We start from the raw sequence: 13295 nt of genomic DNA, 5'->3' as shown, positions 1-13295 counted from the left end.
TGATGAGCACCCATGGGTGCTGCTGGGGTGGGTTGGGATGGAGATGTGGAGGTGATGTGCACCCATGGGTGCTGCTGGGGTGGGTTGGGATGGAGATGTGGAGGTGATGTGCACCCGTGGGTGCTGCTGGGGTGGGTTGGGATGGAGATGTGGAGGTGATGTGCACCCGTGGGTGCTGCTGGGGTGGGTTGGGATGGAGATGTGGAGGTGATGTGCACCCGTGGGTGCTGCTGGGGTGGGTTGGGATGGAGATGTGGAGGTGATGAGCACCCGTGGGTGCTGCTGGGGTGGGTTGGGATGGAGATGTGGAGGTGATGTGCACCCGTGGGTGCTGCTGGGGTGGGTTGGGATGGAGATGTGGAGGGGATGTGCACCCCTGGGTGCTGCTGGGGTGGGTTGGGATGGAGATGTGGAGGTGATGTGCACCCATGGGTGCTGCTGGGGTGGGTTGGGATGGAGATGCAGAGGATCTGAGCACCCATGGGTCCCATTTGGGGTGGGTTGGGGATGGAGATGCAGAGGGGATCAGCACCCATGGGTGCTGCTGCGGCAGGTTTGGGATGGAGATCCAGAGGGGTTCAGCACCTATGGGTGCTCTTTGGGGTGGGTTGGGGATGGAGATACTGGAGGGGTTCAGCACCTATGGGTGCTGCTGCAGCAGGTTTGGGATGGAGATGTAGAGGGGCTCAGCACCCACAGGTCCCATTTGGGGTGGGCTGGGGATGGAGATGCAGAGGGGCTCAGCACCCATGGGTGCTCTTTGGGGTGGGCATGAAGATGTGGAGGATATGAGCACCCATGGGTGCTGCTGAGCTTTGTATCCAGCCTGGACAGCCCCCCCAGGGCACCATTTGGGTCAGATTCGGGGCGAGCAGGACCCCCCACCCCAGGGTCCCCACATGCCACCAGCACCCCCCTCAGCCCCCCCGCCCCCCGGCAGCCTCACCTGTCCGGTGGGTGACAGCGGTGACAGTGACAGTGGTGACAGTGGTGCTGGTGACAAACAGCTCCGCTATTTGTAGGGCTGGACATGGTGACGTCGGCCCTGCCATCGCTCCCATGGGGGACCGTGACCTCACCGGTGGCATCGGTGGCATCGGTGTCCTTGTGCCAGTGCCCGTCACCTCCTTCCCCCCCAAATCCCCTCGGCAGCGCCCTGACACCCCTTTTTTTTTGGGGGGGGGGGGGGTGTGTTCTATCCTGGGGATGCTCTTGCTGAACGAGGGAGTAAATTCTCCGTGCCTCAGTTTCCCCACCCAGCGCCAGCCCCCAATTGAGCAGCCAATGCCTGGTTGTGGGGGGCACGGGGGTGCTTGGGGGGTCCGTGTCCCCAGGGGGAGCCCCCACAGTGGCCAAGCGCAGCCCCCCCATTGCAGGAGGGTTTATTTCTGAGTGTGATTTAGAGCTTTGGCCAAAATTCCCCCAAATTCAAGAATTAACGTTTATTAATGGTGATGTTGGGTGCCAGGTGATGGTGGCAGCAGTGAAGTCATTTTTGGGGGTGTTTTGGGCTTGCTGGGGGGGGGGAGGTCCCCTTGTCTCCACCATGTCACCTCCCCCACCAGAAAATTCCTGCTGGAAAACTCGATAACTGGACTCACGGGGTGGATTTTCCCAGGATTTCTGAGGTTCCAGCCCCATGTCCTCCCAGTGCCCCCTTGGCTGGGGGGGGGGTCACTGTCCCCAAGCCCTGTCACCCCCTGCAGTGATCCCGGGGGGGCACCCAGGTGAATCCTGGGGGTGAAACCTCCAGTCCCAGTTCTCCCAGTGCCTGCAGAGCTCCCCCAGTAACCAGGGCACGGTCGCCCCGACCACAGGGGGAACAAGGAGGGTGCTTCACCAGACACCTCTTTGTGACCAAAACAAGATGAAAATAAACCACATGAAGCTGTTTTTTAAACACAGGGTGCTGCACCCCTGGGTCCTCAGGACTCTTCTGCATCCTTAGGTCTTCCCTCATCCATTAGGACTCTCTGGGTGTCCTGGCCCATCAGGGTTTCCTTCTGTTTTTCTTCTTCTGGGTGGGGAATGATAAAAATCAGCAGTTCTTTTTTGCCCCTTTCTCTGATAATTCAAATTCTTCTCCGTGATGGAGCCTCCATTGGGAAGAAAAATAACCCTAAACTTGTCTGGAGGGTGAAAAGATTGTACGGTCTTAAATTGTTCTGGCCCCGAGGGTGGTGAGAGCCTGGCCCAGGTTGGCCAGAGAGGTGGTGGCTGAACCATCCCTGGAGACATCCCAGGCCAGGCTGGACGGGGCTCTGAGCAACCTGAGCTGGTGAAGATGTCCCTGCTCATGGCAGGGGGGGCACTGGGGGAGCTGGGAAGGTCTCTTCAACCCAAACTTTTCTATGATTTGCATTTGCAGCCGTTTTTGTGGAACATCACCCACCCAAGGGTGTGAAGTCACCTCGATGATGTTGAATTTCTGGCCCGTTGTTCAAGTTGCGCTCCTGCACTTCCAAGGTGTAGGACCACACGCATCCTTCCTGAGAAGCAGAAACACGGAGACATTGTTGGCAGGACCAAGTCAGATCATAGAATCATTGAATGCTTTGGGTGGGAAGGGACCTTTGAAGGTCACCTAGTCCAACCCCTGATGGATCAAGGTGCTTGGAGCAACCAGCTGAGTTTTAAATGTGCCCACATACAGATTTTAGCAGCTCTGGAAATGGTAGAAGCCATGATCATAGAATCACAGAATGGTTTGGGTTAGAAGGGACCTTCAAAGCTCATCTAGACCAACCCCTGCCATGAGCAGGGACACCTTCACCAGCTCAGGTTGCTGAGATCTAAAATCTCCTCCAGGATCTAGGGCTGGAGGTCTCCTGGTCCAAGGATGGAGGCAAAGACCTGCAGCAGGTTGGGTGTGTGTGGTGGAGCCTAGGGGTCCTTGCTACCCATTGCTATGGCTGGAGAAAGCCTGGTTGTCTCCTCTGGGACACAGGGCTCTTCTCCCTTGCTTTCAGCCGCACTTCCCAGGAGAACTGAGGGTACAGAGAAGAAAAAATAAATAAAATAAATAAAATAAAATAAAATAAACTCAGCCTCTGAAATAGAATTTCTCCAGCTGGTTTGTTCTCTGGACCTCGGCTGTTGGAAGATCTCCTGGGTTTCTCCAACGCTTTCCTGCTGGTGGATTGGGTGCAGGTTGCTCTCCCAGCTTCATTTTAAAGCTGAGGAAGGAGGACGTGGGCACAAGGTCACAGGGTGGAAAACGGACACAGCCCGAGGTGGCTCCAAAACTTCTCGTTTGCTGCTGGTACAGACCAGGAGGAGGGAAGGGACCGGGTGGCACTTGGGAGGAGACACAAGCGGTGAGAAGATGGAGCTGGGACCATGGGGAGCCACGTTCTCCCCTAAACGCCCCGCAGAAGCTGCAGGTCCCTCCTGGAAGGGACCAGAGGGACAATGGGGCCACTTGGACCATCCATGGTGACAACCGCGATCCCCACAGTGGGTGTGAAATCTGGCACCAAACATGGACATTTCCTTCAGGGAGCAAAAACCCTTTTGTTATTCCGTTTGGTTGGTTGGTTTCTTGTTTTTTGGGTGAAATCCCTGCAGTCGCTGCTCTGGTCACTACAATTTCCAAACCCTCAAGGAGGAAACTTTTTTTGCTTTTTATATAAAAATGAGGATATTTATATATATAGACACACACAGAATAAGCCTCTTCTTTTTTTCTCCTTGTTTTTTTGTTAAAGAGCTGACCAGCGGAAAAATGTGAAACCATTTCCCTGCAGGTTCGGAAACGCTTGTGCTTGTGGGGCTGTGGGTTGTATTTGTTTTCAGGTAAGATCCAGGATATCATTTTCTTCTTATTATCTTTTTTTTTTTTAAAAGGCTTTACTCCCTCAAGAAAAAACAAAATCAAAAGATTTACAAACAAAATAACAGCCTGTATCAACTCTCCAGAAGAGAGATGGTAGGACAATATTAATCCAAACATCACGCTATTTAATTCCCCAATAAAACATTGGAAAAAAAAAGGAGCCAACAGTATCTGCACTAACACTTTGCTACATATAAAATCTCCAGCTAATACGAAGCTTATGGTACCAACCTCTAAAACAGTTAAGATATATACACATATTTTTTTTTGGGGGGGGGGTATATTAACAAACAGAATATTACAAAATATTAAAGAAGGCAACTCTTCTGTCATTTGTTTCTGGGAGTGGATTTTTGTTTTGTGTCGGTTTCTCTTCACTTGAAGTTGGCGTAGTCTGAGAAGGCGTCGATATATTCCTGCACCACCTTGTAGCAGAATTCGTACTGTTCCTGCGGGATTTGGGGGAGAACACGGTGTTAGATGGAGAAAATTCACACCTGAGATACAATGGGATGCTCCGTGCTCTGCACCTGCTGGGACCCAGCGGGGTCTGGTGCCCTCAGCCCAGAGCGAGTGCAGGAACCAGATGGTGCCGCCAACCAAAGAAACTGCTTTTCCCTTCCCGCCGAGGTCCTAGTTTGACCCCAAGAAGACCTTCTAAAAAAATCTCTGAACACCCTTGTGAATCCCTCTCACAAGACTTCACCTAGTAACAGACTCACTGATCATTCTGGTTGGAAAAGACCCTCAAGATCATCGAGTCCAACCATTCCCCCACCCCTGGCACTGCCCCATGTCCTGAGAACCTCATGTCCGTCTGTCCAGCCCTCCAGGGATGGTGACTCCAGCACTGCCCTGGGCAGCCTGTTCCAATGCCCCACAGCCCTTTGGGGAAGAAATTGTTCCCCAGATCCAACCTCAACCTCCCCTGGTGCAACTTGAGGCCGTTTCCTCTGGTCCTGGCGCTTGTTCCTGGGGAGCAGAGCCCGACCCCCCTGGCTCCAAGCTCCTTTCAGGCAGTTCAGAGATCAGAAGGTCTCCCCTCAGCTCCTGTTCTCCAGCTGAACCCCCCAGGTCCCTCAGCCGCTCCCATCACACTTGTGCTCCAGTCCCACCTGCTCCTCTCCCCTCCCTGCCCACCCAAGCCCATGCCAAAGCCACCCCAGGAGAGGTTTCAAGGCTCCTGGAACCCATAGATACATGGATTGTGGCTGAGTTGTCTCCAAGGAGGTTCCTACAGCTTGTGTCAATGCTGTAAAGGGGCTTGATGCCTTCAGCCAGCCAAGCTCCACTCTTCCAGTTGTCCTAACAGTAGGAAGAGGAGATACCTCCTGACCAACCTCCAACTCTCAATCTTTCATGGAGAGATAAAACCTTCAACTGAGGAAGTTTTTGCTCAACGTTGAGTTCCCAGCCCATTCCTGCTGAAGTCCAGGGTGGCAGGAGGAGCTCAGCTACACTTACCAGTGTCTGCACCATATGTGGCCTCTGTAATCTTAAACTCTTCACTGTCTGAAAGACGTCGAGAATCCCTTCTGCCTTCACCCTTTCCAGGACAGTGCTCAGCGCACAGAAGGTGCCTGTTCTTCCTGCTCCGGCACTGCCAAAGAGAAACCAGAAGGTAAGGGAAACCATCCATCCTGACTGTGTTGGCTTTGTCGCGGGGACAATCCATAGGGGAACCACCAGAGAAATGGAGGAACCAACGTTCCTGCCTGAGTCTCTCCAAGTTTAGCTAGGACACGCTCTACAAGACTGAAGCCTTGCTTAGCTGAGCAGGAAAACCTCATCTCGCATCTGCCCAGGCTGCTCCTGCTCAGCCCACATCTTCTGAAGGACCAAAAGGTCCTTGCAGAGCAGATGCCCTTGGAGGGGCGACCAACCCAGGCTTTACCTGCAGTGCACAGTGATGGGGTGGTTGCCAGACTGTTGCTGCTGCTTCTGCACAGCTGCGATGATGTTGATCATTCCCTTCCCATCCCCGGGGATCCCAACTTCTGGCCAACCGTGGAAATGAAACTGCCGAATCTGTCGGCTCTTGTTTTCCTGGTGGAAGAGGAGAGTTTGTGGTCAATCAGTTTGCTTGAGATCTGTATCAAGAAACCCACCAGCTTGAGGCTTTGGGGAAACAAACCACCAAGGAAAGCTGCTTGTGGAGTGGGGACATTCCTGTGGCACAGAGCAGGGTAGGATGTGGGGAACGGGGAGCAGGAGGGATGCTGGCGGTGGGCACAGGGACAAGGCAGGTGGATGGATGAAGAGCCATCAGGAGGACAGGAAATGCCTGAGGTGGGAGGTAAACAGTAGGAAAGAAGGGGACAGACACTATTTTGGGATGACGGAGAAGATGGAGCTGAAGATGCCAGAGCACCTGCAAGAGGAACTGCAAAGCACCAGAAACACCAGTGGGGCTTGAGGACACCCAAACCCAAAACCACCTGGAGTTCCAGACTCTTACCCTGGTGTTGGTTACCAGCAGGTCCCGCACCGTGTAGCTCTCACACTCCTCCTCTTTTTTCAGCTCCACAGTGATGTCTCCATAGGACACGGAGCCGTCAGACGGCCAGTACTGGGCACACTTCTCCTGAGAAAGCAGGACAGGAGGAGACAGGGTGAAGATCCTGTACTTTTCCCATGGGCTTGAATGGAATGAGTCTTCTCCTGGGGCTGGCTGCTGCCCAAAGCCATGTGGGATCTCATAGAGTGGGTTGGGTTGGATGTGACCTTGAAGATCATCTAGTTCCAACCTCTGCCATGACAGGGACATCTTCACCAGCTCAGGTTGCTCAGAGCCCCGTCCAGCCTGGCCTGGGATGTCTCCAGGGATGGTTCATCCACCACCTCTCTGCCCAACCTGGGCCAGGCTCTCACCACCCTCAGGGCAACAATTTCTTCCTCATGCACAGCCTGAATCTCCCTCCTTTAGTTTAAAATCATCACCCCTTGTCCTATCACAACAGGCCTTGCTCAAAAGTCTGTCCCCATCTTTCTTATTGACCCCTTTGAAGCAGCACAAGGTCCCCAGGTTCTCACCTGGCCTCTCTCCTCCAGCTCCGTCAGCATCACTATGGAGCAGGACTTCCACTCCCAGATCATCCTCCAGAAATCCTCTATCGTGTGCTGCAGCGGCCCTTGGCTGGCGATGTAGGAATCCTTCTGGCGATAACCCTGTGATGTGAAACCAGTGTTAGTGGTGAAAAGGTGCTGGGAGCGGTGGCAGAAACGCTCCTGGACACGGTTTGGTTACCAAGCTCAGGGAATTTTTGGGAACATCATGGCTGTCCGTGTGAATAACCACAGCCTGGGCAGGGAAACTTGCTCTCACGGTGGGCTACATCTCTCCGCACCACTGCTTGGCAGCCGAGGTGCCATCAGGCAGCGCTTCACCGGGGTAAGACCTTAGTTTTTAAAGAAAAACAGCTGGAGGAGGATCATATCCCCTATATTCATGGCCTCATCCACTTAGTGAAGAAAGATTTGGGTTTCCAGCACTCCTAAGCGACGTCGCAAAGTCCGAGCGTTGTAGCAGAGCCTTGCTTAAGCTCCAAATACTTCAGGTATGATTTTTACTAGGGATTTTTGGAAGGAAGTAAGCAAAATTAGATGTATCTAGATGAACTTTCAGGTCCCTTCCAACCCAAACCATTCTGTGAAAAACAGTAATAGTCTGGGTGACTCTGGCTCTTCCACAACCACATAGTGCTTCTGTTTCCAAAAAAGCGTCTGACGTTGCCCTGTGCCCTCGCTGCAGACTGTGACTAAAGATGCTTCGTCATTTGGAGTTTGTCATTTAAGCAAAGTTCAGCAGAGGCAGGAAATTGAATCCTCACCAAAAATTGCTTATGTGACATTTAAGCTTTCTGATCTCGATGCAGAACAAGGCAGAGCAACCCGCGGGGACCCAGCAAAGGAGATTTCAGGGAGCAATTAATTTGGGAGGTTATAACTGGGAACAAGTTGGTTTTACTGGTTCAACCCATGGAAGTAATCACCCTTTGTGGGGGGAAAAAAAAAGTGCCATTAGGAGATGAAGAGAGAAATTGGGCTGGAAAAGAGCAGGGCTCTGTCACTTCTCCAGCGCTGGCATCACTGCAAGAAGATAAATACTCATACAAGATGCATCCCTGAAGTTAATACGGTTTCTGATGAGAATAGAATGTGCGATCACTTAGCGCCTCCTCAGAGGGAGGAAAGCACTTAACCTCGCTGCCTCGCCACCCGCTGTCACCCAGACAGGTGAAATGGGATTGACCTGGTTTTTCTCCAGGGGTTTGGGATCTGTGTATCGCTCCGTGACCCAATCTAGCAGATATTTTCTGACCAAACGAACGGTGCCGTAGAACAAGCATTTCCATGGCTACATGCAGCTGCTTCTCCAAAGCCAACATCAGAGCCTGGAGTTGCAGAAGTAAGACCAGAATTTGAAGGCTTTGCTCAAGCTCCAGCTCTTCTCTCCCACCATCCGTGGGTCACAAGGAAACTGTGTATAAACAGGGGTTTCTTGGAGAAGAAACCAGCACCAGCCGGTGACACAAAGCAAGGCCAAGTGGAAAGAGCCTTGTGAAATCCAGAGATCTTGGGGGCAAATCCTTTCTGCAGAAAGCAGAGTGAGGTGACGAGTTTCTACTGGGAGAAGATGGAAAGAAGATTAAAGAAGACTCACGTCAATGAAGGACGCGTTTACGTAGTCTGTGTTCTCTTCCCCTCTCTTCACTGGAATGATTACCCGGTTAAACTCATCTGAAACAGAAACAAAATGATGTAAGTTTTGGGAAACATCTTCAAAGCAGGATTCCTTGATAACCACACGTGGCCTTTAGCTGTGAAGTCACCAAGCCCTGGGTGAGAGGACAGAGATGTGGGAAGGAGAGTCTTGTGTTGACAGCACCCGTTTGGGATGAGGAGGCTCAGTTCTGCTTCTGCCATGCCCTGGTTTGGGAAGGGAGGAAGGGACGCTCAGAAGTCCAGGACCTGCTCACCACAGGGACTCCCTTCTCCCTTGAGACACAAACCCTCAGCAGCATCACCCTACTGAGAAGAAAGTCACAGCAGGGAGTGATTGAGGTGGGATGGGACCTTTGGAGATCATCTGGTCCAAACCCCTGATCAACCAGGACCACCCAGACCTTGTTGCCCATGACCACATCCAGATGGCTTTTGAAGATCTCCAAGGATGGAGACTCCACAACCTCTTGGGTCAATCTGTGCCAGTACTTGGTCACCCTCACGGTCAGAAAGTGTTTCCTCATGTTCATGAGGACCCTTCCATGTCTCAGTTTGTGCCCGTTGCTCATTGTCACTGGGCACCACTGGAAAGAGGCCCCATCCTCTCTGCACCCTCCTGTCAGGTGTTTATGGACGTTGGTGAGATCCCCTGAGCCTTCTCCAGGCTGACCAGTCCCAGCTCTCTCAGCCTTTCCTCACAGCAGAGAAGCTCCAGGCCCTGAATCATCTTTGTGGCCCTTGGCTGGACTCTCTCCAGTCTGTCCGTGTCTCTCCTGCACTGGGGAGCCCAGCACTGGACCCAGTGCTCCAGGTGTGGCCTCAGCAGTGCTGGGCAGAGAGAAGGATCAACCTCCCTCAACCTGCTGGTGACGCTTTGTCTAATGCAACCCAGGACACCACTGTCCCTCCTTGTGACAAGGCCACATTGCTGGCTCCTGGTCACCTTGGTGTCTGCCAGGACCCCCAGGTCCTTTCCTGCCAAGCTGTTCTCCAGCTGGGTGCCCCCAGCACACACTGATGCCTGGGTTGTTCCTCCCCAGGGCCAGGACTTTGCCCTTCTCCTTGTTAAACATCAGGAGGTCTCTGTTGGTCCATTTCTCCAGCCTGATTCCTGTCCCCACACCCACCCAAATGGTCCCCACACCCACTGGGAACACCTTCCCCAGGCAGATGAACACGTCTTACATGGAATTATCTGAAGCACTCTGTTCTTCTTCATGTTTGCCGGCAAGTTGCCTGTTCTCATCTTGTCATTCTGAATTTTGATTGAAGTGAGCTTCTGCAGAGGAGAGAGAGAAAGTAGAGGGACCTTTCAGAGCCACCCAGCACCAGCTGAGGACGTGGTGGTCCTGGTAGCACCATCGGAGCAGATTCACCAGGACGACAGCCATGCTCACCTTAAACTCCTCTTCCAGCCCGTTGCTGCTGGTCCCTGGCACTTTGTTGTAGATCTTCTGGAGGTGGATCTCTAACGAGGTCACCTCCAGCTCCGTGTCACCATAGAGATAGTGCTCCAGAAGTGCTTGGTATATGAACACATACTGCATCTGCAGGGGTTGCAGGGAGAAGCCGTCAGTCTCTGCACACACGCTGGCTGCAAACCCACCTCCCCACTGCCCACCTGTGTCCGCTGGGCATGTGGCCACCCCTGAGACCCCAGAAAAGTGGGTGACAACCTTTCTGCTGCTGTATGGGGAGTGGGAATGTATTTGCTATATCACACAAAGCTGACATGACACAAAACTTTCTCCAAGTCTGGAGAACAGGAGCTGAGGGCAGAACTTCTGATCTCTGAACTGCCTGAAAGGAGCCTGGAGCCAGGGGGGGTCGGGCTCTGCTCCCCAGGAACAAGCGCCAGGACCAGAGGAAACGGCCTCAAGTTGCGCCAGGGGAGGTTGAGGTTGGATCTGGGGAACAATTTCTTCCCCAAAGGGCTGTTGGGCATTGGAACAGGCTGCCCAGGGCAGTGCTGGAGTCACCATCCCTGGAGGGTTGGACAGACGGACATGAGGTTCTCAGGGACATGGGGCAGTGCCAGGGGTGGGGGAACGGTTGGACTCCATGATCCTGGGGGTCTTTTTCAACCAAAATGACTCTGTGATTCTATGAAGGGGATTAAAAAGAGCAGGATCCAGCAAAAGGCTCACATCACGCTGCATCCTTCTAAACTGAGGAATGACGCTCAACCCTCACGTGGGCTTCGCTGCAGGCCGGCACTGACAGTGCGAAGGGGATCTATTGACCTCTGAAGTCGAAATAAAAGTGCGGCAGCAGCTCACTTACATCCGTCTGTACCATCTGGCAGCGCTGAGCCCGGATCCGGCTCACGAAGCCGTAAACGTCCACCTTCCTCTCCGCGTGCATCATGTCCAGCATGGCATCGATGACGATAAAAGTGCCTGTGCGTCCCACCCCGGCGCTGAAAGAGCAGAGGGGACAAGCAGTCAGTGCAGCAGTGTGGGTGTTGGGGTCCCTTGTGGAGTGTCCAGGAGTAAGCCAGATGCTTCCCAGCAGTGAGTAAATAGCAACATCTGTTTGGGAGATGAGAGAGGTTCTCAGCCTGGTGTTCGGTGTTGCCTGGGTTTTGCAGAGAGAGGCACAGAGAATCTCCAGCAACCACTGTGGCCAGAGTGCATGAGGACACCAAGCAGAGTGAGTCCCTCTCAGTGCTTCAAAGGGGCCGATAAGAAAGGTGGGGATAGACTTTTCAGCAGGGCCTGTTGTGATAGGACAAGGGGTCATGGTTTTAAACTAAAGGAGGGAGATTCAGGCTGGACATGAGGAAGGAATTGTTGTCCCTGAGGGTGGTGAGAGCCTGGCCCAGGTTGGCCAGAGAGGTGGTGGATGAACCATCCCTGGAGACATCCCAGGCCAGGCTGGACGGGGCTCTGAGCAACCTGAGCTGGTGAAGATGTCCCTGCTCATGGCAGGGGTGGCACTGGGGGAGCTGGGAAGGCCCCTTCAACCCAAGCCATTCTTTGATTCTGTGATTAGGAACAGTGTGACCAGCAGGTCAAGGCAGGTTATCCTGCCTCTCTCCTCTGCCTGGTGAGGCTGCATCTCGGACCAGTTTGGGGCTCCCCAGTTTAAGAAGGACAAGGAATTACTGGAGAGACTCCACCAGAGGCTATAAAGATGGAGCATCTTTGGGCCTGGAGCTTCTTTCTTATGATGAAAGACTGAGAGAGTTTGGTCTTCTGGAGAAGACACAATGATAGGGATCTTATCAACACTGATCAATATCTCCAAGGCGGGTGTCAAGAGGATGGACCAGACTCTGTTCAGTGGTGCCCAATGACAGGATGAGGGGCAACAGGCACAGACTGAAACGCAGGAGTTTCCATCTGAATATGAGGAGAAACTTCTTTCCTGTGAGGTGCCAGAGCCTGGCCCAGGCTGCCCAGAGAGGCTGTGGAGTCTCCTTCTCGGAGACATTCAAACCTGCCTGGACACGACCCTGTGTGATCTGCTCTGGTGACCCTGCGTGAGCAGGTGGGTTGGACTGGATGATCTCCAGAGGTCCCTTCAACCCCAACTAGTCTGGGATTCTGGGATCCTCTCTGCCTTTAACTGTGGGGTTTTCCCTTACCAAAACACGGACAGGAGGCTCTGTGGCTCTCCCAGCCTCGCTGCTGTGCCTGAACCCACCCCACAGGAGGTCAAACACCATAGTCCCTGCTCTCAGTCCCGCTGTCAGCTGAGTTCTGCATTCTCACAACAAGGGATATTGCCCTCACATGCCCAGGGCAGTGGAAATCCAAGGGAGATGCCACCAACGCCAAGCTGTGATGTCAAGCTTGGCTCACTCAGCATCCAGCTGACCCAAACCCGGCACGAGCTGCTCACACCATCACATCGCTGATTCCAAGAAGTTCCTTCAATTCATATGCTTTTTTTTTAACGTTCCTGTGTGGAACATTCCCATTTAACACAGGAAAGTTAAATAAAAATGAGCAGGACGTACCTGCAGTGCACGACAATCGCTCCTGCATATTGGGGGTTACACGTCTTCACCTTCTTCAAGAATTTCAGCATCCCGATGGGGGTGAAGGGGACCCCAAAATCGGGCCAGCTGGTGAAGTGGAACTGAGTCACCAGGCGCTGAGGCTTCTTGTTCGTGACGTCGCCAACCTGAAGGGAAAATGTGTCTTCAGATTAATGAGAAATACTCAGATTTTCCTTTCTTCCCCCAAAAGTGAGGGCAGAGAGGGAGCTGCAGCCCCAAGACTGAGCTGGATGGCTTAAGAAGGACTAGCTGAAAGGGCACAGACCCAGGCTCCAGGCCCAAATTAATCTCTAAAAACATGACATTTTAATCACCCAGCATCACATCCCACCTCCTGGGGGTGAGAGGTGCCAGCCTGGCCTCGGCTGTGCCTCCAACTTGCCAGAAGCTGCTGTTTTCATTCTCAGTGAGCTCAAACAGATGCTGCTGCTTCATGCTTCCCATTCCTCTGTCCACAAGGTCCTCAATTAAATGCAGGGGAGGAAACCACCCCATGTCTGGGCCATCGGAGAGAGGGGTGAGGCTCAGGAGAACCCTGCTCAGAGTCCAAATGGGTTTTCAACTCTTCCTTGCTGGCCTCTGAGATCAGCAGGAAAATAAACAGAGTGACTAAAGCACCCAGAGCCTCCTCGGAGGATGAGAAAATGTAGCAACAGATGGGAAAACAATCAGAACCAACGCATGCGGCGCTGGGTTTTGTCTCCGCCCATCGGATAAATCTGATTATTT

The 13295-nt window shown here is 53.0% G+C and overlaps 1 protein-coding gene across 2 annotated transcripts in view; it reads right to left on the bottom strand.

Annotated features, from left to right (window-relative positions):
* Window positions 1-3939: 3939 nt before the first annotated feature.
* Window positions 3940-13295, bottom strand: part of PTPRA (protein tyrosine phosphatase receptor type A) — a 130644-nt gene continuing 121288 nt past the window's right edge. For both annotated transcript variants that reach the window (XM_082050210.1, XM_082050211.1), the window contains 10 exons: window positions 12525-12691; window positions 10844-10979; window positions 9958-10107; window positions 9746-9839; window positions 8499-8575; window positions 6869-7003; window positions 6294-6419; window positions 5730-5881; window positions 5300-5435; window positions 3940-4284 (listed from right to left, as the gene is read on the bottom strand). In XM_082050210.1, the coding sequence (XP_081906336.1) occupies window positions 4210-4284; window positions 5300-5435; window positions 5730-5881; window positions 6294-6419; window positions 6869-7003; window positions 8499-8575; window positions 9746-9839; window positions 9958-10107; window positions 10844-10979; window positions 12525-12691 (1248 nt within the window). In that variant the 3' untranslated portion in view covers window positions 3940-4209. The remainder of the gene's footprint in view (window positions 4285-5299; window positions 5436-5729; window positions 5882-6293; window positions 6420-6868; window positions 7004-8498; window positions 8576-9745; window positions 9840-9957; window positions 10108-10843; window positions 10980-12524; window positions 12692-13295) is intronic.

Source organism: Streptopelia decaocto (assembly GCF_964273445.1).
Source record: "Streptopelia decaocto genome assembly, chromosome: 4".
In the NCBI taxonomy this organism is placed as follows: Eukaryota; Metazoa; Chordata; class Aves; order Columbiformes; family Columbidae; genus Streptopelia; species Streptopelia decaocto.
This window is presented reverse-complemented; position numbering and strand designations above follow the sequence as displayed.